Source organism: Platichthys flesus, chromosome 1, assembly GCF_949316205.1.
Source record: "Platichthys flesus chromosome 1, fPlaFle2.1, whole genome shotgun sequence".
NCBI lineage: Eukaryota > Metazoa > Chordata > Actinopteri > Pleuronectiformes > Pleuronectidae > Platichthys > Platichthys flesus.
In genome coordinates, this window is record NC_084945.1 from 15250818 (window position 1) to 15278795 (window position 27978).

General features: G+C 39.4%; 1 protein-coding gene across 3 annotated transcripts; it reads right to left on the bottom strand.

The window, feature by feature from the left end:
* Window positions 1-867: 867 nt before the first annotated feature.
* Window positions 868-27946, bottom strand: nedd4a (NEDD4 E3 ubiquitin protein ligase a). Of its 3 annotated transcripts, XM_062386680.1 has the most exons (30): window positions 27682-27946; window positions 25551-25624; window positions 24421-24499; window positions 24295-24333; window positions 23991-24044; window positions 21578-21628; window positions 11824-11874; window positions 11369-11430; window positions 11098-11200; window positions 10261-10424; window positions 10054-10171; window positions 9208-9372; window positions 8953-9033; window positions 8651-8770; window positions 8281-8517; window positions 8021-8098; window positions 7789-7843; window positions 7624-7682; window positions 7433-7498; window positions 7035-7264; window positions 6425-6546; window positions 6273-6343; window positions 5915-6010; window positions 5754-5827; window positions 5602-5662; window positions 5453-5512; window positions 5250-5357; window positions 5031-5127; window positions 4677-4749; window positions 1411-3675 (listed from the first exon to the last, which is right to left on the bottom strand). In XM_062386680.1, the coding sequence occupies exons 1-30, from the start codon at window positions 27724-27726 to the stop codon at window positions 3573-3575; spliced, it is 2796 nt and encodes a 931-aa protein (XP_062242664.1). In that variant the 5' UTR covers window positions 27727-27946; the 3' UTR covers window positions 1411-3572. The 3 variants fall into 3 exon arrangements, with proteins under 3 accessions (XP_062242657.1, XP_062242664.1, XP_062242673.1); XM_062386689.1 differs by lacking the exon at window positions 21578-21628; XM_062386673.1 differs by lacking the exons at window positions 21578-21628; window positions 23991-24044; window positions 24295-24333; ... (1 more) ...; window positions 25551-25624; window positions 27682-27946 and adding an exon at window positions 15575-16929 and having other exon boundaries at window positions 868-3675.
* Window positions 27947-27978: the final 32 nt, after the last annotated feature.

Below are 27978 nucleotides of genomic sequence, written 5' to 3' on the forward strand. Positions count from 1 at the left end.
TAACCCATTTGCTTGTTACACTTCCCAATAAAGTACTTACACTATGTGACATAACCTAATAAGTGAGCAGAACCTCACTCTAGGTTGCAGGCTCCTTCCTCACATAACGTGGGAACGTGAGAGCCTGGCCTCGTTCATGGTCAGCAAAGTTCTCCCCAGGGTGTTTAATTAATCAAGAATTCAGTATCGGCACCTGCCAATATGGCACAGTTTTTGTGTGTGTTGGGGGGGGGGTGCTCGGCCTGCATGTGAACTCTGGTCAAGCTCCGAAGCCGGATCGATGCAGTAAAAGTCATCATCGGGCTCTGAATGTTGCTAACGTTGTGGGTAAAGGCGGAGCCAACTTCACCAGTGCCTGCTGCCATTGGCCGAGGCCTGTGCCTTGCTGCTACCACACATGCCCATCCCCACTGACCCCAGGGGGTGTCCAAAAGGCCGGCCTGAATAGTGTGTGACCTTTCCACTGACCTGCGTGGAGGGAAGGGGGATTTAGTGCCACGGCAGGGGGGGGGGGGAGGGGTTGGAGAAATTAGGGCTGTGGCTGCTCATCGGAGTCATACAAAAAGCTCCGACCACAGAGATGTTGACAAGGCTTTTCCCACAGCGCTGCTCGTGCTAACAGCCAACAAAACATGTGAAGGAACAGTCCATACTGTAGCTCGGCAGGCACAAGGGACGATCACAGGTTGGTATCTGACTACAGCTGAAGTAGCCTGAGATAAACATTCAGACTCGGGTCTCGACTCTTTAATGAAGTGACATGTATTTTAAATCTAATCCCAGGATGAACCCTGAGAAAGGAAATCTATAGTTCCACATAAAAAAAAAAACTAAACAATAATTGTAAGTATATAAGTAAAATTCAAGTTGAATAATTGATGTAAGGCTTTAATATGATTTAAAAAACAACAAGTTTTAGTTGACAGAAGTTTTAAAGCTCAGGGAGTTTTAATACAGTGTGTCTCATCTCCCCCAGGTGGAGCAGCTCAGCACTGCATCCAGCTCCTCTGAACAGACTGTTAGTACACGTTGCACAGAAATACAGTGTGATCATACAGACACAATACATCTAGGGAATAAACTGATGATTAAAAAAATATAAGGCATCAGAATCAATGCTCAAAAACAACCATTTCAAGCTTTATTTGATACAGTATTAGATTTTGTGACGCAGAAATCCTTTTTGCTCCTGAAGGTATAGAAATTAGCATCCATTAATATCTTTTGAGAATTAACTGAAAATGTTGAAAATGCCCTATTTCGCAATTTTTTAGAAACCAAAACAAAATTCCTGGACCCACCCATTTATTCATCTAGTTCATCTTCGGGCCATCACTGTCCCAAAACAAGTTTTGCAAAAATATAACCTCGTACTTTATAGGAAAGTTAGAAGTGAAGACACTACATGACTGATGTTTCTTAATTATCTTTATTCTTCAGTTATATTTATATTTAATTTGGTGTTCTACAGGTTATCAAATTGTCATATAACAGCTTTCACCCTCCCACCTGTTATGTCAATATGTTGCATGTATATTGTTGTGTTAATGCACTTGTAGGTGTTCTAATTAAATTCTATAATATATCAGAAATAAAGCGTTGATCTATTCATATTCTTCAGTAGAGAATGATACATATATAACAGTACTTCCATTTAGAGATTAAAACATCAATAAACACAATTAAATTCAACAGTATATTACAAACAAAGGCCTCCGTATTTAACTTGAAATCAGTGAAAGAAGAGAATGTGCTTATTTTCAGCGATGTTCACACGTAAACATTTAAAACACATGTGCTCTTGAAGCATAGGATCATGTTTTTTCAAAGAGGGATTTAAACAGTCTGCAGATGACAGATTGGCCAAGAACCAGACAGTTCAGAAGTAAGACTCATCAATATAAACAAAGTGCTTCACTTTATAAAAGCGTAAGTATAAAACTGTGTCGTCAGAGACAAGAACCAGCCCATGATTCCTTCCTTTATCAAGGAGCTGTAAACATGGCAGGCAATGTAAACACATGTTTTACCATTCAGAAAAAGTTCAAACCAAGGCTTAAGTACGGCTACCCTCTTACAAAGGTATGATAAGTGATATTGAAACAATTATCTGTTCACGTTTTGACAATCTACAAAATACATTTCAAAAGTTATACTCTTAAAAACAGAGCACCACGCTGAAGTTAGACACCCATGATGAGCAGACGAAAACTAAACATGTTTCAAACAGTCCATCTGAGAAGATTTCTAAAAGCCACGGCCCAGGACATCTAATGTGAATCTATACATATAACTATTACTTTAGTATGAGTAGCTACTTATCATGAATAAAAAACAAAAAAGATGCATAATCTGGACATGCACCAATATTTTTTTTTTTTTCTTACTTCAGTTTGACAGTTGCTTTTTCAGTTAATAGACGGCAGAGTTATATTTGTATGTACAATATATTTTTCTGATAAACTCAAAAATCAAGTGGTATTCAATCGTTATGTCAATATGTACAAATATGCATAGTATTTCAACACAGTCTAGCACTGCATGTAGTCACTTCTTTTCACCTGTGGAAACACCGCTACAGTATCATAATTAGTTTAGCCATTTACTGGTCCTGGTACTGGTGCATCACTACTATAAAACTGAATTAATACACTTTGTTCAAGTGTAATCACTCCAACTTGGATATATCTGCACAGTTTCTGCTAAAGTTATGAGGTGTTTACATTGTGGGTTTCCTGCATTAAAGGTTCTAATATACTGGAATGAAAAATAGTTACGTAAATAATTAAAATAAAAGGCAACTGGGGAGAAAACGTCTAGACGTGATTTATTTTGGGTTGAATTACCAATTTGTATTTATGTTTTGTTACCTAAAACTTCATATACATGTGGAATAATCTCACTGTGATTTCTTTAAGCAGCTGGGCCAATTTCACTGTTCACATTTAGTTTGAAGTAATTTTGGAGTTTAATAGTTCTTGACAATAGACATGGGTGTAAGTCTCATTCATACACCTAACACAGTATACTGTCTTTATATAAACATGAACTTCACCATATTCTAACCCATGGTCCAACTCAACACCCCTCATATGTTTGTATTCATTTAGTGACAGGGACAGGCGTATGGTTAAGATAACTACATTTAGTCTCTGATGTGAGAAGTTGTGCATTAAGTGTTTCTGAGGCTGCTCACCCCAAATTAAACTGATGGTTTTACATTCACATTTCGCCGAATCATGCCCTTTAAATATTCAATCTTTTAACAGAACAGATAAAAGTCGATCCACTTTTGAGCGATGTAAAAAATGCAAAAACAATATAATCTAATAAGAAGAAAATCTAATTTGTAAACATTACATTTCGTGAATTAAGTCTTCGGTCTCTCCAGATGTGAAGTCCTTTTCTCCATGCGTCACGACCGAGGAGCAAAGTGAGAGTTGTGCGACTGTCCTTCATCTGTCACACAGCTGGCAGGTTAAGACCTGAGTGTAACGCCAAGCTCGTCTCTCTGCTTGGCATCGGCTTTACTCCGATGGCAGTAAATGTCAGTTCATTCACCACGCCTGGGATTAATCCACCCCATCGAAACCATATGCATTTTCAATGGCGATGTGAAGTTTCTCTCTCAGTTCCTCAAATGACTCATAAGGAGGAAGGTCCAGACGGTTGAAGCTGTATAGGGTAAAGACAGCAAGTGAACAAAGGTTAAATATCCCATCCGAGAAGAAGTCATAAAAACTTGCATTTGCAGGAATCAACTACAGAATTAATCAATCAATTATTTGAGATATTCACAATTGTCAAAACAACAGCAACAAAGTCCTGTATCAAATCTGGTGCGATTTAGATACGTGAGACCTTTAATATCAAATAAACAGGTGACCAGTGCTCTGTAGCAACAGCAGCAGCTCGGACTCATCAATGTTAGTGATGTTACAACAAGTTATTCTCCAGTTCAGGGTTCTTTGAACGGAGTCGAGCGCCACTGAACCTTGATTGAACAGATTGACAGCTCCTTGTGCAGCAGCGTTTGCTCCATGGTTCTGTGGACTGAGTAAAGCAGCTGGTCTTTACCTACTGGGGCTCAACTACTGCAGGTCACTTTTACTGGTTCAGAAAGAAAACTGCAGCTAGCATCACCACAGGCCAAACGAAGAGCCCTTTCCAAACAGGCAGGTTTAGAACGAGGAGTGTACTAGTTACATATTCATTTGAACTAGTGTTTTTTATACGTCTGTTTTTACCTCCACGACACAAGCTGATTAAAGCTGTGTATTCTTCTTCATGCATCAATCAGGGCTGATATGGAAATCACCATTTATGATCTTGTATTCTTTCTCCCTCTGGATTAGACTAGATTAATTGTCATCAAGATATTTACCTTGTGCAAACTAGTTAAAAATAAGTAATTAAAAAAGGAGATGGAGATCCCTACATTGTGGCCACATTACAGGAACGTAATAGTAGTGAATGTTACTTAGAGTTGTGATAAATCTGATACTACAAAAATTTAAGCAAAACACAAGAAAAACATTGTAGCTAAGAACGCTGAAATCAGTATAAGCTTTTTCAACATTACAATCTGCGTTTGAACTTCATAAATGTCAGCAAACACATGGTCTACAGTACATTGTTTAACACAAACATGTTAGATGTTAGAGAAAAGTCCTTACCATGTGTGGGCTCGGGGGAGTTTATCGCGTGTTCCCCACTGCTCAATGGTAAACAGCTGTGGTCCGTTAGACCCTGGAAAATAAGACCATCAAATATCAGACAAACAGACGACATCATTTCAATTGGAATTCATTTACAGGAAAAACAAGCTCAAGCCCCCATGAACTGAGGACAAGAGAAAATAGTACAGAGAGAGATTTGTGATGCTCAGTGGACGAGGAGGCAAAGATTGGACATAAAAGACAACAATTATTTGTTTCAGTGGAAAGAAGAAGAGTGGACAATGTAAAAAGAAACACAGACAGAACAACAAACCAGTGGGTGGTAATACAAAATACAAAAGATGAGCTCACCATAGAGTTCAGCAAAGCCATTCATTGGGACCCTGGATGTTCCCGTCACAAACTGTAAGAGCCGGATTCGCTTCTCTGCATCCATCAGCAACACTGTCTATAACAGCGCAGCAGAAAACATACAATTTAATAACTACTGCAAACTGAACAACGTCTTAAAAAGAGGAAATATGCAGAAAGGTCCAGATTATTAGCTCCAGGAATGGCAAGTAGACTTACTTTCCAAAACCACTGGATAACTGCGAAGTTGGAGCAATAGCCATTCTTGTACTTAGTGTTCTCTCTCCAGTCGTTCACGTCCACGTCTCCGAGACCACACATGAGCAGCTGTGGAGTAGAAATAAGGCAGGTAGATAGATCGTTAGTCATCTTTCTAGAATAAATCTGATCCATTTCAGCATATCAGAAAAACAAAAACTCACCTCGAGCTCATTCTCATCAAAGATCTTGATCAGATCTTGTGGTACCAGCTCAAAGAATCCCTAAAAACACAACGGTACCATTCTTATTCAAAGTCTTTAGCAGCTAAACAGATGGTGATGCCACGGAAGTTGATCAAAAGAACTGATACCTCTTTGAATGCAGTCATCTGCTTCTGAATCCTGTTCACAAACCTCCACTGAATCACCAGACTGTCAAACACAAAACAGAGGATCAGCATCAAACCACAACCAAACTGAAAAGATCAGTGTTTTTTCTTTAAAGATAAGCTTCCATTCTTACTCAATGTATTCCTTCTTGTTTTCATTAGTGATGACAATCTCACTGCCGCCTGGCTTCAGTTCATGTTGATGAGTCTGAACAGGAATATAATCACATCAATATACAGAGAACATTTATCCCAAAGGGAAATTGTTGAGGCAGAAATGGGACATTGAGCCAACCTGTCCGAACAGCTCTTCATCGACGGTGAACCTCAAATCCAAGTCTGTTGGGTCATTCTCCAAAATCCACATCAAGGAGTTGAAATATTCACCGTCCTGCGAGTAAAACAAAACAAGAATAAGATTAAACTTTGTTAGTATATAACCTTCAAGACAAAAAGCTAATTCACACTACCGTTGGAAATTATCTGGATTATTAAATTATTATATGGATTAAAACTTTTAGAGTTTTAATAGATGATTAAAAACCAATTTATTGAAATTGGAACAATAACCAAGATAAAAATAATGCAGATCATCTGTAATTTGAGGTTATTGATATAGGTATTATTTTCTGTTTAAAAAAAGTGAAACTCACCACAGACTCCATGTCCTGGAGGGTGATCGGCTTCTGCAGCATCATCTTGTAGAAAGGCCGAATGAAGAAAGCTTTTGAAGAAACAAAGATGTTCTAGTCACAGCTGTCCTTTAAAATAATTATTTCTGATTATACATTTCATCAGCACTCACCATCCAGCAGTTTTCCATGATACACAGCCATGCCTGCCACGCGGCCGATAAACTTGAAGTAGGACAAGTGATCCTCATTACACAAACCTGAGTTAGGATTAATCTGCAGTGTGTAGTTGTCCCTGGAAAACAAATCTCCTCGTAAATAACACAAGAACACTTGGCCAGTTCCTCTCTATAGATAATTGTAGCCCTTTTTTAAGATATCTTTTGGGCCTTAAGCCTTTAATGATGAGACAGAATGTAAGAGTGAACGGGACACATGCAGCAAATGTGGGAGCACTGATAATTAAATTGAGCATTGGATACAACCAAGAGAAGCTGATTCTGAGTCTTTATATATGGCCGATAACTAAAATTAATCTTTCTGGCAACAAATATCTGATGGTGTTCAAATCAGTCAAAGGATGCTGGATGCAGAAGATCTGTCATGAATGTCTTTAATGTGCATTTATATATTAGGATTAAACAGGCACTTAAATGTATGTAGAACACTCGTTCAACCTTTCATTCCCCAAATCTTGTCTTAATTTGAACTGCTACAATACAATACAGATAACAAATGTATCACACTGATCTGTTTTAGGCAAGAGACAATGTTTTGACTCACGTGGCAGAATACTCGAACAGTCCGTAGTACGGGTTGAACATCTCCTTGGACATGAGGAAGAACCACTCCCTGGCCAAGCCACCATAGTCCAGTCCTTTCTCTCCCTCAAACTCCAACCACAGTCGCGCCTTCAGCAGATCTGCCCTCTTTACTGAGAGGATGCGTCGGTACGAGTCCTCCAGCACAGCGCTTCGTCTCAGCTTCATCTCAAAGCGATTTGGGATATCAGCCTACATCAAAATATATTGAGGTCCTTTAAGTTTACAATCATCAGCAGGATAAATAACGAGTGATTTTTAAAGTTTAGACTGAGAAACTGATACAGAGTTTAAAGCAATGCCAGTTAGATCAAATATTTGATGTATAAACAACAACAGTTATCCTTTGAAGACACTCACTGGCTTCTTCAGCTTCTTCCGGAAGTAGTCATACTTCTGTTTATAATCTCTGGAATAAGGCACAGCCTGTAATGAACAAAAAAAACATACAAAATCAAATCTAACCTTACAATCTATAGTGTGGCCAATGATTATATATATACAGGAAATCTGTATGCTTTAGAGAAAAAACTATTTTAACTCATACTCACTGGTCCAGTTATAGCTGAGTTCTGTAATCTGGGATCATCCCATTGTGTGGTCTTGGTGTCTGTGTAATAAAATGGATAAGCGAACATTAATTAACGTGGAAACACAATTATAATAATATTAGTTAATGATGCATGTTTTTTTTCTTAATTAATTGTCATACTCACTGTGATCTATGTAGAATACCCTCCCATCACTGTGAACTCTTTCCTCCCAACCAGGCTAAAATGAAGCAAAATGAATAAAGTAGGGTAGAATTAGATAATTAAATACCATCATGTCTGATCATAAATTACAACTTGGAGGCAGCATCTGTCTTTTGCCTAAGATCTAAAGCCTAAAGTCAATAAATGCTTTTCAGATGATTGGTTACTGATTTTTTGTAACCGATTAATTTACCAGCAGAGGGCCAAGATCAGCAGGGTCAAGTGAGGGTCTCTTCCTCATGTGTACAGGAATCTTTAGTCTGGGGTCTTCCTGTTCAGAAGAAAACAAAAGACAGGCAATGCTTACTCAAGAAATAGTCGTATAAATACTGAAAGGGACTTTAATACTGAAAGGGTCTTTAGTGGCCATCAGAAGAACTGCACGCCCAAGAGGGTTGTCCCCACTCGGACACAAGAGAAAACAGGAAGCCCTCTTGTCCTCTGGGTTCTCACCCAGGTAGTCGTCTTTGTGGTGTGGTCGATGAAAAACGGTCTTCCATTGGGAGCACTGCGAACTTCCCAACGAGCTGGCAAGAATCCAGATTCATATGTGGCCTCTGGGCTTGGTGTGTGCTGAGGAGACGCCTCAGGGGATGTAGTGGGCGGTGGCGTGCTTTGGGTTAAACTTGAACCACTCTGTGCTGGTGCTGCTGCTGCCACTGTTGCTGCTGTTGCTGCGTCTGAGGTTTTCTGTCAAAAGAAAAATAAATCAATGAAGATTTAGATCAATAAGAGACTAGAATTATTGATAATAATTGGTGGATAATATTGGGGATAAAAATAGTCACGCAGAGTGTCAGCATACATCAGTCAAACAATGTACCTGAATGACTGGTCGTGTCCAAGTTGTAGCTCGACTGTTGTGGTTGACAAAGTAGCGTCTTCCTTTACTGTCCCTCTTCTCCTCCCACCCTGGAGGCAGGCCAGATGAGGTTGGAACCAGCTGTTGAATGACATGTAAATTGAATTCAGTGATCAATAATCAATCAATCAAATACAGTAATCAAAGCAAAAAAACACCCTGGTGGGTTTCTGGCAGATTCAGAGAACTTGCCATGACAGCAGCATTCTGATGAAAGACAGGTTTGGTAAAATGGAGATTGGTGTAATTCCTGAAACACTCACCACAGGACTAACAGGATGTTCTTCTCCAGAATTCTGGGAGCTTCTTCTAAAACTGGAATGGCTTGAATTACTAGCATGATCCTGCAGCAGAGGGGAAGGATTTTAAAGACAACAACAATCAATTGGCCATTAATGCATATTGCACCTCCCTCCCGCTCTCCCTGAAAGCTCATGGTTCACATTAATGTAATTACGAGCCTCTCTTCCTCTGACTTTTGGTAACCAGAACCTTATGCTGCGCACAACATGACTCACCGTGTGGGAGGTGCGCTGCTCGCTCGCTGTGGCCCCTGAAACTTGCAAGTTTCTCAGCTCGCCACAAATCGAGTTGACCTCTGCAGGTGTCTGGGGTGGCAGTGATGCGAGCTGGTTGTTGCTGTGGTACATGGTGGACTCGTCCTCTGTAATGATCTCCCAGCTCTGGAAAACAAGAGCAGGAAGCAAAGTCAGCTGTAACTGCCAAATTACTAGTATGCAGTGTAAGTCAATGTGAGTTTTACAGTTATTTCAATGAGAGTTGACAAAAGTGGTTTTCTTTAAGTGTTTATACTAAAGCTCTTAGAGAAGCCACAACATCACTGATGCGATTACCACGACAACACCAAGCCACAACATGGCATCTACTGTAAATAGAATAGCTACCAGGACAGACTTTACTATTCCTCTCCCATTCACCTAAAAATAATTTATTAAAACTGTTGTCATTCTTTTATCCTGCTGAAGCCTAACATTGATTCTCTTTTTAGCTCTGCTTTGGTCTCTGCCATTCCTGAGGGAACAATCTGGTTCTTTAGCTGCTAAATTCTCCACTACATTCCCCAGATAGCTAAAAGTGTCTGTCCGCCATTTAGTGCTGAGCGTGTTAGATTTTACCATGAAAACAGGCAAAGGGAACCAAGCTCTGTGGAGTTGAGACATTTTTGTGATTTGAAAACACTTTTAGTTCTGTTCAGTTTTGTTACTTTGATGAACTTTTACCACTTACTAATCATTCCTCTAAAAAGAAAGGAAAAATACAGGTTGTTATCAACAATGACTGAGGAAAAGCAGGACTTCTTAGAAGGCATGCAAACTCACATTCATCAAAAGAGTTAAATTTACCTCGGGAGACTCTCGTGTGGCATTTTCCTCATGGTCTGAGATCTGTCTGCGTGTATTCAACGCATGCTCCACATCTATATCAGTGTTCTGTCTTCTGTGCATCTCCAAATCACTGTCTCTGTTTAGGAAAGACACATACACACAATCAGTACTGCACCCCCAGAAAAAAGTGATGTGCCGTTGCTGGGATTATGTGAGAAGTCTTACTGTATTGTGGGTCGATACCACTGTGTGGTTCTGCTTTCGTGGTTGACAAAGTAGATTCTTCCCAGATTGTCTTGCCGCTCCTCCCAGCCAGGGGGCAGAGGAGGCAGCAGCTGGCTTTGTCTGGGACCTGACATGTCCTGAGCCTCGAGCAGCTCCCAACCAGGCTGCACAACATTAACAAAAAGTTTCAAAATGGGCGTCACAAGATAGATATATCGATATATAGAAAATATCTTAATGTCTGCTGTGTGATTACATAAACCAAAGATGACTTGCAAACGAGAAGAGAATTCACAAGTTAGGATGAGGACAAAAGCACGGAGTTGACTAAGTTTCATTCTGAAGACATCAACAGCATAGACACACTGTGGGTTAATCATAAGATGGACTTACACAACCCGTGCTCTAAGAGAGTTCATGTTACTGCTGTAACCTTTTGATGTTTTAAATTTTGGATTGGTGAAAAAAATATTGTAATGCCTGGGTTATACTGTACATGGGTTGTCAACAAATGTTTTACCTAAATACCTGAAGGTCGCAGATTAATAAGGATGCAATAAATGAATTTAGATTACTTTTAAACTGCAGAGAATTTTGCAAATTAAGCTATATAAATAATGTGTATATTCAGTGTCCAGTCAGAGTGACTCTATAAGATGTAAGGGATATCTTAAGAAAACAAATTACATCTTCATTTAGATTTTTTGGTACATTTGGGTACAAGTAGAAAACAAGAATGACTGGGAACTAAAGTCAAAGACTAAAAAATTGCAAGAGGATGTGATGGTCACTGGAGAAACAGTGACTTGCTGCTGAACAAACATTAGCCAAACTTACATCGGGGTCCTCAGTCTGATCTGCTGCTTCCTCCTCTGAACCAGGATTTTTTGGCAGATAGGTCATTTTGAGACGTAGATGACCTTTAACTCTGGACTTATGGCTGTGTGACAAACAGAAATTGTTTTTGGAACAAGTGAGACACTAATATGGTCAGGGATGTTTATAAATAAAATATGAAATGTGAGCTATATTTTCACCTGCAAGTAAACATATGTGAAAATGGAAAGTAAAAGAGGTCAAGATGAAATAACCATGGAATCATGCCAACCTTCGTGGATGAAGCAAAAAATCCTTGAATGTGTATGGCCTTTCTGTGTTAGGATTTTCTGTCTGAGAAAGAAAAAAATAAAAATAAAAACAGGATATATTTCATTCCTCAAACACTTAAAGATCTGCATAAATGTATCTCCTGCTCAGCCCAGTATCATGACAAGGAATATTTTAAGATACAGTGACATCAAACAGTAATGACAGTTCACCATAGGGGAATAATTTGTGGGTGTTGTATTTATATTTAAACATAAATGGATTTAACATAAACATGACAAGCCGTGTTTCCAAAACCATAGACAATGATGTGGAACGGACTCCCGAATAAGGGTGTACATGTTTACATGGTGATATGGGTGACATTGAAGTCGGGATGTTGTACAGTAATAACCTCTGCAAAAAAAAATATGCCTAACTTCATAAGACAGTGATGTGAAAAGAACAAGGACTCACCGGTATCTGATTCAAGGGGATATCCACCTGTCCCAGAAAGTCATCACGCGTCTGACGGAGAGAGAGAAAGTCACACACGTCAGGATGATGTCAATATGATCTCCTCCTGCACACACGCACGCACGCATACACTGACATTCACACTGGCTGACACATTGTTACACAGTGAGACAGTCTCTGTGGGGGTGCCATAGTTTTTTCCATTTCCAATCATATCTCTGGGATATCAATACATCTATAATTTTTGTCTGCTACACTTCCTTTTCATCACAGGCCATTTTCTGCAAAAAAACTTATGTGATCTATAGATTAGACAGATCATCTAATGAGAAAATCTCATCCTCGGCACAAACACTGAACCGTATTACAATGAGTCATATGACTTGATCTATTTCCATATATATTTAGCATGTAGCCTGGTTAGGAATGTGTATATCAGCTTGTGATGAATGGCTGCACTGTTATTGCTGGAGAGACTGCGACCAAAATAAGGTTAGCATTTGTAAGATAATTTGTCTTTGCTTTGAACACTTCACGCGTTCACTGCATGACAAACAGTCGTAACAGCCTCGAAGGCAGAAGGCAGCGGGGTAACGCTCTTCACTGTGGCAGCCAGCTTTGGGACCAAATTAACGCCCCGGCAGGTCAGACTGTCTACAGGGTATAGAGTGTTTATGTGAACAAATATAGACGGAGGCCCCGGTTGTCCTTGTACTTCTTATAAGGCATCCAAGAAAAACTGTGAAGTCTAGGTTAACCTGCAATTATGAGTCTGAACAATTAATTCCCCACATTTTCAAACCCATTTCTCCCACATGCCTTTTATATTGTGTAAGAGTTCTTCAAACTACAATGGAGGAACACATTTTACAGCTACAATGAAAATGTCAAGTGTACAAAGCCAGACCACACATATATGTATACATATATAAATGTCTTTTTAATCTTTGGATGCTTCTAGCCTTGTCATTTATATAATTTTAAACATATTTTTTTCCTACTTAATATAAACATTTTTTTTTCAAGAAACAGCTACAAACCATAAAAACATCTAGTTTACTCCCATGTCACAGCAAATAAAGGAACAATCTATATTTCTATATACAATGTGCCAAACCTTCCTGCTTTTATAACTGCTGTGCATTTTGAGAATGTATTTGTACAATTTCCTTTAAGAGTGAGGTCTTCTAGAATATCCATCCTTGAGGAGGCATCAGTACTCTACTCCATAGACTTAGAATGTTGTAGTCCGTTGTATTTATGATTACAACGGTTCTTGTGAGGCTCTCATCTCATCATCTGTAACAAACAGAATGAACACTGAAGGGAAATTAATCCCGGTAACTTCCTGGACTACAGGGTGAGGTGAGGCAAAGCTTTGAGACTTAATTCATGCTCTGGACAAGTTCGTCCAATGTAAATGTACCTTCAGAGCGTCCCTGAATGTTCATGTTACTCCAACTGCAACTGAGTTAAGCATTTGGCATTTAGCAAAGCTGAGCACATACTGTATGAGGCGGTGGCAAACAGCTACAGACGCATGTTCTGGTGTCTGTGAAGCAAGCTCAGTGATATCTATCTTAGCTCGGCAACAACAACGAGTTTTGACAGGTGGACTGCAGCTTGTGAAACCTAAACTTCAGAGGAGTTAGCTACACAGCTAACGTTATCATTGCAGGCAAATAGTCTGTGATGAAACTGATCAGGGGCTTGACAGTTCAATCTAGTTTTTGAACATGTTAAAGCCTGTTCACGTCGTTTTTAAGCACATGGGAGGTAGGGCCACAATTACCTGTGTTCTAAAAACCACATTATCCTGTATGAAGCCATATAAGTTCAAACTCAGACTCGGGGCTACCAGCTGACACTCTCCTTACCATGGCTGCTGAGGCTTTCTGACAGAGTATTGCTTCTCCTTGACTCAAATGTAAACTGTTCCCACTTGAAATACAGCGACACAACTCGACCACAAACACTGCAGCACAACTGTCAAATATTGACAGTCCATAATAATAAAGATAAAGAACTTGATAAAGATCTAAACTGTGCTTTCATTAGGTTATGACTTTGGTTTATTTTGTAAACATAGCAGAGAGATCTGTGATTCATGTCACCTGTCATGTGGTCACACCTGGCTGTTCATTAACTAATGACATAGCACATAGGTTATGTCTTCAATTTTTGAAACCTTTATTGGTTTTAGCAGTTTTAGATGCATTTCCTAGTTATTTGAATTATGATATACTATTGACAGTCACAATAAAGCCTTCACACAAGTATAGTCCACCCATACAGGTATTTGCTGATTGACCTCTTCTCATGACAAACTGGGATTGGCTGACAGCTCCACTCTCTCCTGTGTAGCTGGGATGACTTGTTCAACGGTTATCACTCTCGTGTATTGTGACATCATAAATTCCCACCATTACACCTCCCATTCTCAACCTGTACAGGTTGAATAACTCAGAGCTCTACTTTGAATCAACATGGTCTGAATCTAAACAAATGTATTTGGATGCAGCACTCTAAAAAGGAGATGTGTGATAGGACACTGGTCTACATATGCCTAAAGGTCTATGAACATGAAAGTTAGATAAATAAATAAAAGTGCAGCATACTTGGTACTTGGTTCCTTTAGTATTTTACGGAAAATTTAACAGATGAAAATATAATCTATATTAAAAAAAGCTAATTTTGATCTTTAAAAAGTAATAAGACTAACTAATTACTGGAAGAGACCTTCTTACTTGACAACCTGCTAAATGCAGGGGGGTCTGACACCTGATACTTCACAAACACTGCCTGGCAGGGGGACGCGTAGGGAAGGGGACACACCAGACATTTACTGGGAGAGACTCACACTCCCATCCTGCCTACATTACCATCAACACACGCACACACACATACACCATGTCCACAGATGGCTGGCATGACTGTGCGCTGCTCTAGTATCATGCTGTTAAATTTGAATCCACGGGACTGGGCAGTGCGACAGACCACCAGACTATCTGGAGTCAGGGGGAATATTTCAGAGGCACTTTATTTATATCAGCAAGGGGCACTGCTCTTCCCACCACTAAAATTAGCTTGGGTAAATACTTAAGACTATTACTCATAGCACTAACAGAACATGGAAAACTTTTCTAACGTTGAGCAGAGGTGAACACGGCGCAAGATTAAACAGCAAATGAAAGAGGGGCAATTTTTTTTTCCTTCTCCTTTACCCTTTTCTCGGAAACTAAAATGCTAATGGATTTACCATAATGTAACCAAATACCTCTGAATGTTTGTCCACATTGGGATTGTTAATTGCATGACTTAGCTTTAGCCATCTTCTCAGTTACAGAGTGTCGCTCTAGCTTGTGGCAAACCTAATGGCTGACCCTGAGTAAACAGAGTTTTAAGGATTTGAATGGCGATAGCAGTAAAGGAGAGAAGTACATTGCAGCATATCACCACTATCAAAAATATGTGTAGTATAATAATCTCTTGAACGCTAAAATTTCTTTTAGACAGTTCAGATTTGCTGTATTCATGACAGTCAAGAAGTCAAACCAAAGCAGTATGGAATCTACTTTAACCAGTTCAACAACATTAAGAGTAACCTATTGCCTTCCTCCATAGGGCCTTGATGTATCATGCATCTTCAACCTTTTCAAGTTGTTTGCCTCTAGAAGTCATTAGGAAGTCATTATATTCCCAGATGGTCAGAGAGCATTAATCAATTCCAGAATAGAAACTTTACACTCACCTTGGTGGTTTGACCTGGGCTCTTTGGCGAATTATTCACTTCAAGGCTTGTGTTTAAATCAGTAGCAGAGTTTGGTAACTTAGCAGGACAACAAGGAGTCAAATGTATATGCACATGTGGGGAAAAAGGGCTACTGAGTTTTGGATTCGAAACATGACATGAAATTCCAGTATTAGCGTAAGGCACCTCCAGGGAAAAGCTCCTTTGTATGGCACGATGACATTGGTTTTCCTCAGCCTTTTCCTGGCTTTTTCCATACGAACAGACCTTCTGGTTTTTCCCTGATGATTTAGTTGAGGAGAACAAACAAGCAGAGGTACTACGATACAGTTTTCTGTGAGGTTCATGTTCGCCCTTAGGATGTACGGATGGATTTAAAGCCCCAGGATATTCCACATTAACTGCAGTTGCGGTTGTAGCTCCTTTCCTGGATATCATTGGTCTCTGGTGGGCAAAGTGTAGTAGCACACTGCTAGAGTGACGATTCGATCTGTCTAGGGTTGATGAGAGTTCCATTACTTTACTCCTGTCCTCCATTTTGCATTTTGGTTCATCCTGTAAAGGAATATTAAATTGCACCATGTGTTTTGTGTCCCTGAAGTCACCTGAAAAGCTTCCTTTTGGGAGACGATGGCCAATTACTGCCGTGGTGGTGGACCCTTTGCAACTCACATCCTCTCCATCTTGTGATAATTCACTAGCAGATGTCTGAATAGATGACTGGTGAGATCCCACTGCTTGTAGAAGAGCAGGTAGAGCCACAGGATTTACTGGGGAGGCAGGTGGGGTACTGCAGGGGCTCTCTGGAAATATAACCAAAGAGGAGCACCGTCTCAGTGGGACCTTGGACTTGCAGCGAGGTAGACTCCTCTCCTGGGTGGTCTTGTGCTTTTCTGGAGCATCTGGCTCAAAGATGCTGTTGCTGCTACAGTACCCAGCATCGCTAGCCATGCTGCTGCTGCATGAGCCTCCATCAGAGGCAGTACCTGCTCCTCCTTCAACCCCCTGCTCTCCATCCTCTGTACTGCCATCCACTTGTCCACTGAACTTACCACAGGGCTGCAGGGAGATCTGCAGAATAGTCTTCTTATTACATCCTCCAACGTTAACCCTGGGTATGAACACTGAAGAGTACCGCTGTAGAGTAGCATAGTCTGGTGACAGAGGAGTCACCTTCAAGCGGACTGAACTGTGCGCCAGACTCTCTGTGGGGCTGCGAGCTGACACACTGTCTCCACTCTCCTCACCATGGCTGCTGAGGCTTTCTGACAGAGGGTCCGTGTTGCTTCTCCTTGACGCAAACTGCAAGCGGAGCCGACGTGCCATTCGTTTAACTCTCTAATCCCTGCAGCGCCAATGAGAGCTGCATGATCAAACTTGCTGGTCGGAAAAAAGGGAAGCAAAGCAACTGCTCCAAGCTCTGCTCTGTGATCACAATCATTAGCGGCTGTACATTGCCAAAATAGCTCTGGTGACAACCTACATTCCTGTCCAGGCTGATCTCAGCTTTTAGTCGGAAGAGGTCAGTGGTTCTGTTTGGAGATATGACCCAAACATACAACCTTTGAAACTAGAGAATTCCCTGAGGTTGGTCCATTTAAGGAGCTTAAACCTTACACAAAAAACAAAGTTACACAAAAAAACTAGTTTCCTCAGCTGACCTGTTAAATAAGATTGGCTTATTTTAGCTCCTGGTTAACTGTACCTCCTGAGCCCCAGTCAGATTAATATCTACAGCTCCCTGTTTTTTCCAGTCTCCTCACTCCCATTTACCCTGCCGGAAAAAAGCAAGAGCAACATAGTGGCGGTTTACATTGCATCTAAGATTGAGGCAAACGGTTACATCTGCCTCAGGCCACTCACTCAAGACAGCACTTCCTGCTGCAGCTTTGCTTCTAATGTTTCTGCTGCTCTGTGCCCCCCCCAAATATTTGTACCCACTGCTATTGAATTACAGGAAATTAAGGCAATGACTTTTAACATAATCCTGAATCCTGCATAGCCTTTGATAATATGCAGGAAAAATTGTAAACAGTAAAACTTATCAAACTTAGTTAATGCAGTACAATTTAAGTCATAAAAAGGTTGTTTTTAAATTAAAATAGATTAATATAAACTGTGTTGTGCGTGTCCTGTAGAGAAATTAATCTGTGAAATACTATCGCTCGAAAGACAAGAATGAGAAATAACTGATTACTTTGACAGTGATACGACACCTGTTATATGACACCCCATGTAACAGTCATTGATGGTCTGATTTCCACTCCAAGGCTGTTGACAGTCCTATTTATTAATGGCTGCCTATTGAGCCCAGCTGTCCTATTTCAGGAGACATTACTCTGCAACAGAATCAGTGTCAGTCTAATGTTTAATAGTAGGGGGTACAGCCAGGATAAAGACATGATTCACCGGAGGACACACAATGCTGTGGTATAGCTCAGAATTGCCATGAAACATGGTGCTTGGTTATTATTTTTTCATCCAGCCAAAAAGAGCTTTTATTGATGTTGGTGTGGTGGGCCATCAGATAAGATTGGTGACTCACACCACACAGGTCATGTAAGTGGTGTAATATGCCAATAATAACGCAACATTAAGTTGGTGCCCAAATAACACTGTGTCCAGACCGAAGGACATGTTTGGTCTTTAAAGAAAATGTTTTGATTGCTGAGTAAAGTGTGTCAGTGGGGTGTGGTTAGAGTAGGGACTGGACATGAGAGACAGGATAGCTCTGTTAATCAACAGGCGCAAACGTAACATGACTACGGTCTAAGTACCTGTCAACATGACGTTTTGATACCCTCATGTACATAATGTAGTACTCGTGATTAAAAACTTGTGTGCATATGTATGTGGATACAAATTGACAGATGTCGCATGTTTCATGGTGATTAATATATTTGCAAAATTAGCCATACTTGTGAGCATTACTCCAAACTATTCTTAAGATCTCATCATGTTCACAAGACAAAAATGTATTTTCAAGTGAGCATGACCTTTGACCATCAAAATCTAATGGGTTCATCCTCCAGCAAACGTGAAAACATGTAACTAATTTTAAGATATTCTGCAGAGACATTACTGAGGTTTGTGTTAGCAAGAATGTGGATGCCACACTTGGAGGCACATCTTTGTCATCATCAGTATTTATATCAGTGATCATTGCCCTGTTAATAGTTTTGGTATCACCCACACAAAACACAATTTTGAAAAAGGTAAGGTGTGTTAATAATGATCTGTATGAAGAACCACACTGACAACTCCCTATGGACACAGACTGAACCCCTAACATTTAAATGTACATATCTTTTCTGTTACAAGCAGTTTTCACAGTGTGTTGCTTGTAGCAACCACTAGATTAACAGCTCTATAGCAGTTTAACTGACGCTGTTACGTCCAGACTGTGTCCAAAATGAGTTCTTACTACCTAGTGCTTTCCGCCATATTATTTGACCAATTAATACAATTTAAATTTAAATCTCACTACAGTGTAAACTATCCAGAGTTATTATATAGGGAGAAATGAATGAGTGACTCTGATGTCAGATCTCTGTCCAAGCAAATATTGACAAGAATCTTTTATCAACTCCCTGCATGCTCTCATTGGATGAATGTCTGTACATACTGTATAACAGCTGTCTCAGTATCGCTGTGATTTGGCAGAATTAGTTTTTTCTGTGATCATCTACTGCTAACCAAGCTAGCCTCTACTTGTTATCTGGAGCTAATCGGTTGCTAATGCATCATTCTCAGTTAATAAGTGCTGAATTCCTGTTGTGATTACAAATTTTACTCTAGATTTTTTTCACTCTAGTGTGTGTGTGTTTACAATTGTATTGTACTTTGTATGTGGCCTTCGTCTTGATCTTGCACAACAGCCATCTCTTTATCGTTTATGAGTGTTTTCTTCTCCATAACATTTCATGGTGGTCATTCATTGACGAGGGAGATACCATGGAAACCTCTGCAGGCGGTGATGTCCTGTTCATATCATACCCTATATTCATGCTGCCTCTAGAAGTGACCCAGAGGTCCTGTTCAGATGTGGCATTAACACCTATCCTGAGTGATATAATCATAAGTGGACAGCTCAAGACTTGAGGACGCACTTGAGATCAGACACATGGCCACATTCCTCTTGCTGTGTGAACGCAAATGTGTCCAGGGCCACAGTAAAGGACCTCCTACTCAGCTGACATCCTCTAGCTCGAAACAATTACATTATGAAATTAAAGTATTTTTACATTTCTGTGGTTCGCATTTAGTGTTTTATCTTTGACCACCAACACAATATTAAATATAGAAGAAAAAAAACATAATTTAGTGCTTGCATTAATAATGTATGTGTTTATGTGCATATAGAGCAGGGGAGTGAGATGTGATAATAAGTGGTCACTTAAGATCCATGTTAATTCCAGGTAAGAACAGACACTTTCATGTTTGACAGGATATATTATACATTTTTTTTGTTTACTCCACTGGTTCACTGGTGTCTCTACTTGTTTGTTTCCTGATGGCGGATTATGGGTTAGCCTGGAGCCTTCACTCTCTTCCTTCAAACAGTCAAACCTGTTCAGCAAGCACCAGAAGTGCTCACCTTAGCATTATCACACAAGACTAATCAGAAGCTGCAATGTTCAGAACACACAAAATACCAATGTAGTGTTGCTTTATTTGGTTCCTTTCATATCATCTAACAGTTTTTTGAAATTGGAAAAGACTGAGACTGTGTCTACAGCATCCAAATTTCATGTAAAAAAAATGATTTGCATCTACATTTGTGTTTTCAGCCAGTTTTGTGGAGACGTCTGTCCAAGACCTCAACGACAACTGGCCTGTTTATCAGCTGTATTGGTATTTTTAATGTGATTCCAGTAAAAGTCAATGACAAAAGAAAGTTATCATCTTGCCTTTACTGTCACACAGCCCCTGTCTGGGCAATACACTCTTGAGAGAGGCGGTGGTCTATTGGCAGAAACTTGGACTATGGGCAGAGAAGGTCTCTGGTTCGTCTCTGGTTCAACTCCACGGAGAGACAACAAAAGATGAACCTGGATTGATCTGTCCAAAAATCCAAGAGTCTCCCTACCCTGTCTAGTGCCCCTGAGCAAGGCACATTACTCCCCCGACATCTGCTCCCCGAGCGCCGTACATGGTCGCTCACTGCTCTGTGTGTCCTGCACACAAATGGGTTAAATGCAGAGGTAGAATTTGCCTGCCATTGCATGGGTGTGTTGTGCATGTCTGTGCTTGTGTTTGGTATGAATAAACATATCTTAATCTTAATCTTCTCATCTTTACTGTGATTTAATGCAGTCAAATGAATATTCAGACAACTGAATAATGATAATAAAAAATAGTAATTTAATTGCAGCCCAGAAAGAAAATCTAAATCCTTATTGCATAATGGCAACATTAGAGAAAGTCACAGAAATGGATAAAGGTCAACCTCTGCCAAAAATAAACGCACAAAATTCTTGGCAAACTGCCCATTACACTTTGATATTACTTTGATGACAGTGGAAACAGCGAAGCACTGTAATATTATCTAAAACAATAAGGATTCATTCAGTGGGGACCGCAAACTTCATCTGCATATTTCTTGTGTATTGCCTGGTCAAATTGTGAATCACAGAAAGTACTAGGATTTTTCATTTCTGAACAATTATAATTAATTATATAATGGACAGCACATTTCATTTCTAGTAAGGGACATGCCACCAGATCAGGTTTCTCTCTCACTCTATAAACACGTTTCCCACCTGCTCTGCCGCTTTCCTACATACATACACAGAAACATGTTTATGACACACCCTGCAAATTAACACAGACTCTACCCGGAGCATGACAAGGCAGATTTGAATTAGTCACACCCATGTTTGCTTTATCATGTGACTTGTATACCTGTCATGGGATCAAAGGTTCTAGAAACATTCAGCCAAACTAAAAATAACAGTGATGAAGGAACCATGTTTATAAAGACTATACTGTATGTGAACGTACCGTCTTATGTATGGACCTTGTTGTGTTTCTTTGTTTTGACCTAAAGATGGACTGTAAATGAAAATAAAATAAGAGCCAAATCTCTAGCAAAGCATCAAACTGTTGGATGTTGTTCAAGCTCTTCATTTTGCATTATATAAGCCAAGAGGGAAACATTACTTCAGAGAAACAAAACACTGCAAGATAAAGACAATGATCAGAAATGCAACAGTTGAGAGGGAGCAGGGTAAAATAATCACATGATTTGCTTTTCATAGTACAGCATTGTTCGTTCTGTGCACAATCTCTTAGGAATGCGACATATTGTGCACAAATCACTAGATCTATAAAAACAAGTCATTGCAAATGGATGACTGAGACTTTTGTGCACTGACTTGTCTCCTCTCAGTCTAATTAGCTGCTTCTTGTTATAATCACTGAGCAGAGTTTAACATTAAGACAGCTTAAAAGATATTACCCAATTCAATGTAGCTGCAGAGCTCCTAAGAAGAAATACACTAATCCTGAAACTGCATGGTGGAGTTCATTCTGTGAGAACATTTATTTTAGCCCTACCTTTTAGCTATACCAGCAATTCAGTAAAAAAAAAAAATTGGACATGTTTAAATAACTACTACAACCTAAATACTAAAAACACAACAGTACAAAATATCTCATAAGAAATCTGGAGCATGGACAAAAGCCAAAATCCTTGTTCATTCTAGTGAAGGACACCAACGGCCCCCAATGTTTTAGCGTTTCATACAGGAAGCTCAGTGTATGACAGCACTGCTATCTTCTGAACATCAGATCAGCAGGAAAGTGGGTCAGCGGTTCATCTGATAGTATGCTACAACCTGGCACTCCATAAACCTTTAACACTGATACGCACTATGTGTGATCAGTAAGAGAACACTAGACATTGGTGTCAAGATTGTGCTAATGAAACATTCAATCTAATGTGCTAAATGAAACATGATCAACTGTGATGGTTATCGGTTATTACTGATCAAAATTAATGAGACAGACCTCCCACAAAGATCTTAAAAACCAAACCGTCTACTATTTATCTGAAGAGGATCTCAACAAACCAGATTAACTTAAAACCAATGTCTATCAGGCAAATATTAAGACACATATGATGGTCAAGCAGGACATTTCTTAAAAAGCTGCTACTGCACACAGGTATCCTCGTGTGTCAAGATAGAAACCTATTAGCAACATTAGCAATACTTAAAAATATCACTATTATCTATTGCAGATAGCACCCAGACTTCAAATGTCTTTCTACAGGTGTAAAGCAGCAGGCACTACAATGTCCTTAAGGTAGCCGGATTTGCCCTTATTTACAGCGGTAAATAACAAGGTATCTCATTTTTCCAACAATATCACACACATCAAGGCAAAATAAGGGCGACTGTATGACAGACAGAGAAACCAAAGTCAACCTTGCATTGACTAAAGGATACCCTTATCTTCTGAAACATGACACCATGTTATTCATGTTTTATGGTATACACACACAGTTACAAAGAAAGATTTATATTAGATTTTGTCTGTTTATTTGATTGTGACTCTAATTTGATGAAAGCAGGCAGCTACACAACATGCGCATCTATCTTTTGAATTTGAGTCCTTTATCAGACTATTTCCTGGTTTTGAATTGTGTCCAGCCACTATCAATAGTAAAAGCATTAATTATGATGCCTGTCCCTCTTTAACAATGCAGCTCTTAAAATTGATCTCCAATACTTGAGGTAAACAAATTAATTCAAAGACATCTTCTAGGACAGGGGTATTCAAATAAATTTAAAGAGGTCCAGTTAGAGAACATTTCTTGAAGCAAAGGTCCGAAAGATCATAATGGTTGGTTTTCTCTATCTGTATCGTTATTTTTCCTTTTTCTTTCTACCGTCTTTTCGTGTGTAGCTCGCCTCTAACTCTCTCATCTCTCTGCACTCTAGAGTCGCAATGTTAACCACCTGAAATGCACAGATTTGATTGGCTGAGTAATATCACAGGGGATGGCTTAACTCGCATGCAATTGGTCGGTGCGTTATCCAATTGCTTTGTGCGTTATCCATATCCAATAAACCACTACCGTAAAGACTACAAAAGATGCGCCGGTTACAAATAGGAGCGCCCTGTCAGGTTTTAAATCATAACCTTCTGTTTTGGCTGTAGGTTCGGGTCCATACGGGACGACTACTGGGTCCGGCCGCGGTCCGCCTGTTAGTGACCCCTGTTCTAGGGCTTTAAAAAAAATTGGACCAGTATTTCTTCCTTTTTCTTGAAACCAAAATATTATTTACAAAAAAAGAAAAAAAAGGAGCAATTGATCAATTAGACAACAGTTGAACTAACATTTTGTGGAGTAAAACAAACATAAGTAGACCAATTCAACGGAAAGGTTGAATATAACTTATCAACTTACCAGTCGGTTCTCATCAAATACTTCCAACAGCAGACGATGTTTCTGAGGATTAACCTGAAACATACACATAGAGTAAGATCAAAACATTGTTGTTCTAGATTCGTTAACAAACCATGTTCACCAAAGGCAACAACTTCTGGCCTTTTATGATTAAATATGATCAAGTACCCAGTGGTGTATGACAGTATGTCAAAACAAGTTCCTGTTTTGTTCAAGCCAAAAATGACCTACTGGAACATATACTACAATTCAGATAAATACGGTATAATGCATTTTTAAATGTTTCATGTAAAATTTCACTTACTCTGAAAAAGAACTCTTCATTCCATTTTGGGTCCAGCGTCTATAAGTAAATAATCATTAAATTAAATCATAATATCCAAAAGTTACAAGCCGGTGTAACAACAAATGCGGATATTCCCCTACTCACCTTTTTTATAGTTTTGGTCTGAAGACTAGTGATCTCTCCATTGGCAGGGTCATAGAGGGACAGTCTTGTATATGGATCACTGCGAGATGAGACAAACATTTAGATTCAGATAGAGACATCACTCTAGAAATATTTATACACTCATCATCTACTTTCTGCTCTCTGTGTATTAGTGGTTGTGTGGTTCTATGACCACGAGTCTCTGAATTATCTCTGAGGGAAGGAAAACACTTTACATCCTTGTCTGATGCGATCAGACTGAGAAACGTTAACATAATGGTTCCAGCTCACTTAACAGTCAATAGAAAGTTAACAATTATTAATTTACAATGACATTATGCAGGCACTGTGACGTGTTTTATGACCACATCCATCAATCACATTACCCAGATTGCAATGCCACATTAGACCTGCAGCAAAGTTTGTTGTATTAAATTACTTTACATTAGCGTGATAGTAAACCAGCAATTTTGGCCGTAGCATGAACAAGTTGTTGATCAAGAAATTGAAAGAAAACAAATGTAGGACATAATTATGAAACATAAACGTATTCATGGTTCACTGACAGCTGACTGTAACTTACATCTGCTAGATGTTCATTGAAAAACTAAATACTGCCATCACTTCCTTTCACTCATAAGCAACAGGAAAGTCTCATCACATAATGTACAGGAAGATATTGAGTTGACTTTTACAGGAAAAGAAAAAAACGTGGAATAAACTAAATTGACCATTGAAAATGTTTGGATCATTATTCATTTGTTAAAGTAAATCATGAAGACAAAAATCTGTTGTAGCTTGTCGAATGTGGGAATTTGTTGATTTTCTCTTTGAGATAGAATTTGTTCTATAAAATATGTTTGGGTCTTTGGTCAGACAAGACATCAGGGTCTGGTAAACAGATAATTTTCAGGATATTATCTATTTATAGATCAAATTGTTGAAAAGGATTTATATTCTTAGTTGATTCATTAATAAGTCAATGGACAGAAAAATATTTTTAATTGTGAGGATTTGCTTTCATTCAGTATTGTATTCGAAAAAATATTCAATAGATAATGACCAATAATTAATCAATGGTTAGCTGCATACAGTATACTGTGAGTAAGCATTACAATCTATAAACTAACCTGGCTCCAAGAATATCTTTTTTGGCCAGTCCAATTCCACCAATGACCTTCACTTTTAGGACTCTGGAGTCCTCCTGAAATAAAAGACAAAAAGAAATACTGATGACTATATGAACATATAAATTACAAACCAAACGACACTGAAAGAGGAGGATAAGGGGAGAATGACTCATAGCCTGAATCTAATGATACAAAGTGATAAAAGACATTAAAATCAAGCAGATGTCACATGGCTTTAGAAAGTTTTAAAGGACAGTTTAAATAAATCATTGACATTTAATGACCTAAAACAAGATCAATAATGTATTCATTCCTTGATTCATTATTTTGTAAAGAAAATTCTACAAACTAAATTATTACAAAGTCCCAAAGAGCAACGTGACATCTTTAAATGTCTTAGCAACAGCCCAAACCTCAATGATATTATTCAGTGTAAGATAATGTGTGACAAAGAAAACCTAATCCTCATATATGTGAAGAAACAGCTAATATTTGACCATTAAAAAGGACTTCAGTTAAAAACATCAGAAAGAAGAAACAATTATTTATTATAATAATAATCAATAAACAAACTAATTGACTTAGTCCTAGCGGTGATCTGAAGCTTCTTTATTTGGAAATGAATCACTGTCACATGCTCATACAATCAGAGTTTAGTCTGATGTAACATCCTGACAACACTTTGCACCTTTGTGCATTTCCAATTCCCTGCCCCATTCATGCTTTGACTGTAAAGTTTGTGAATCACCATGAAGTGTCACAATCGTCACACAGGCTAAGAGGAAAATACAATGTGGGCCCTCAACATATTAGTATCTAGTTCGAGACCAGTGACAACGTAAATTATTGCATCATAATTAGTTTTGTCTGCTTCTGGTGTGTGTGTACTGTTTCTTATGTCTCTGTGAGGACCATGTGGAGCAGAAGGCCTTTCAGTGTACACATTGGATCACAAGACCTCATGGGGATAAAAGCCTGGTCTTAATGAGGATAAAAATTATTTCAGAGGTCCTGGTTATGGTAAGGGGAAAGATGTTAATGGTGGTAAGTTTAGGGTTAGGTATGAATTGCTCCTGGTTAAGGTTAGGGGAAGGATGTAAATGGTGGTAAGGTGAGGGTTAGGTATATATTGCTCCTGATTACGGTTCAGGGAAAGATGTTAATGGTGGTAGGGTTAGGTATGAATTGCTCCTGGTTAAGTTTAGGGGTAAGATGTTAATGGTGGTATGGTTAGGGTTAGGTATGAATTGCTCCTGGTTACGGTTCAGGGAAATATGTTAATGGTGGTAAGGTGAGGGTTAGGTATGAATTTGTTCTGGTTTCCCCCTGAAACTCCAAAAGTGTTTTGTTGACAAACACTTCACATACCACTCTCTCTGCCTAGTTCTGAGTAGATAATGAGTGAGTTTTTATTTTTCGGTGAACTATCCCTTTGAGGTTAGGGGTAAGATGTTAAGTATGGTAAGGTTAAGCTTAAGGTTAGGTATGAATTGGTCATGGTTAAGGTTCGGGATAAGGTTTTCTGTTTAGACTGTCGACAGGACATTTTGACCGTTCCTCGCTTTTTCACAAGGTTGGTGTGGGGTTAGGATTTGCTTTTAGGTTTAGGGTTTAGAATTAGGGTGAGGGCAATGATGGTGAAGCAATAATGGGGTTAGAGTTTGTGTGTGAGTTTGGTTGTTTCTATACTTTTGGAGGGATATTTTTTAGATTAAGCGTCAGACTTAGACTCACAGCAACAGAAAGACAAGAATGTAATAGCGTGTGTGTGTGTGTGTGTGTTAAAGAGAGTGTGTGCGTGTGGACGGGAAATGGCCAACAGAGAGGCGGTAACCGCTCACAGCCTGTTGTGTTTCCTGGCTGAGAAAGAGCACAGCTGCCTCACACTAACTGACTGTCACAACTGATCAACTCCATCGATCATCCATCAGAAAGAAGAGCACTTTAGCTAACAAGACACTCCCAGTGTCGTCAGTTTGCCAGGTGATAAGTTAGCTGGCTAACTTAACCACCGAGCCACATGCAGTTTGACAGCGTGTCTCGTTAGCCGCGGTTAGCGTTAACTAGTTAGCCAGCTAGCTAACGACGGGGTTAAGGGGCTGGAGAAATATGAGCGGAGCGGTCGGTTTACCTCATCTGACTGAAGTCCACGGATCTGCGAGGAAAGTAGAGCCATGGTATCCTCGCCCTTCTTCTTCTTCCTCCTCCTCCTCCCAGAGAGCGTCAACAAGAAGACAGTGGTCCGAACAACAGCAGCCTCTCCTCCGGGGTTTAGTTACTACTCCGTATCTGTTATTCCCTCAGTGTAGGTGACGTTAGGGCCTTAACACCCGGTCAACCTGAATCAGTTGTTAACAGTGACACCGTCGTCACACCGTGTATTCCTCCTCTTCCTCCTCCTCCTCCCCATACTGTTTCCTCCGCCTCT

Coding starts and splice junctions, on each gene's coding strand:
- nedd4a (XM_062386673.1), bottom strand. CDS start 16,900: ATGGCACGTCGGCTCCGCTTGCAGTTTGCGTCAAGGAGAAGCAACACG. Junction 11,201..11,368: donor TTTTTGCTTCATCCACGAAG/GTTGGCATGATT, acceptor TTTGTCACACAG/CCATAAGTCCAGAGTTAAAG. Junction 6,011..6,272: donor TCCAGGACATGGAGTCTGTG/GTGAGTTTCACT, acceptor TTTTACTCGCAG/GACGGTGAATATTTCAACTC.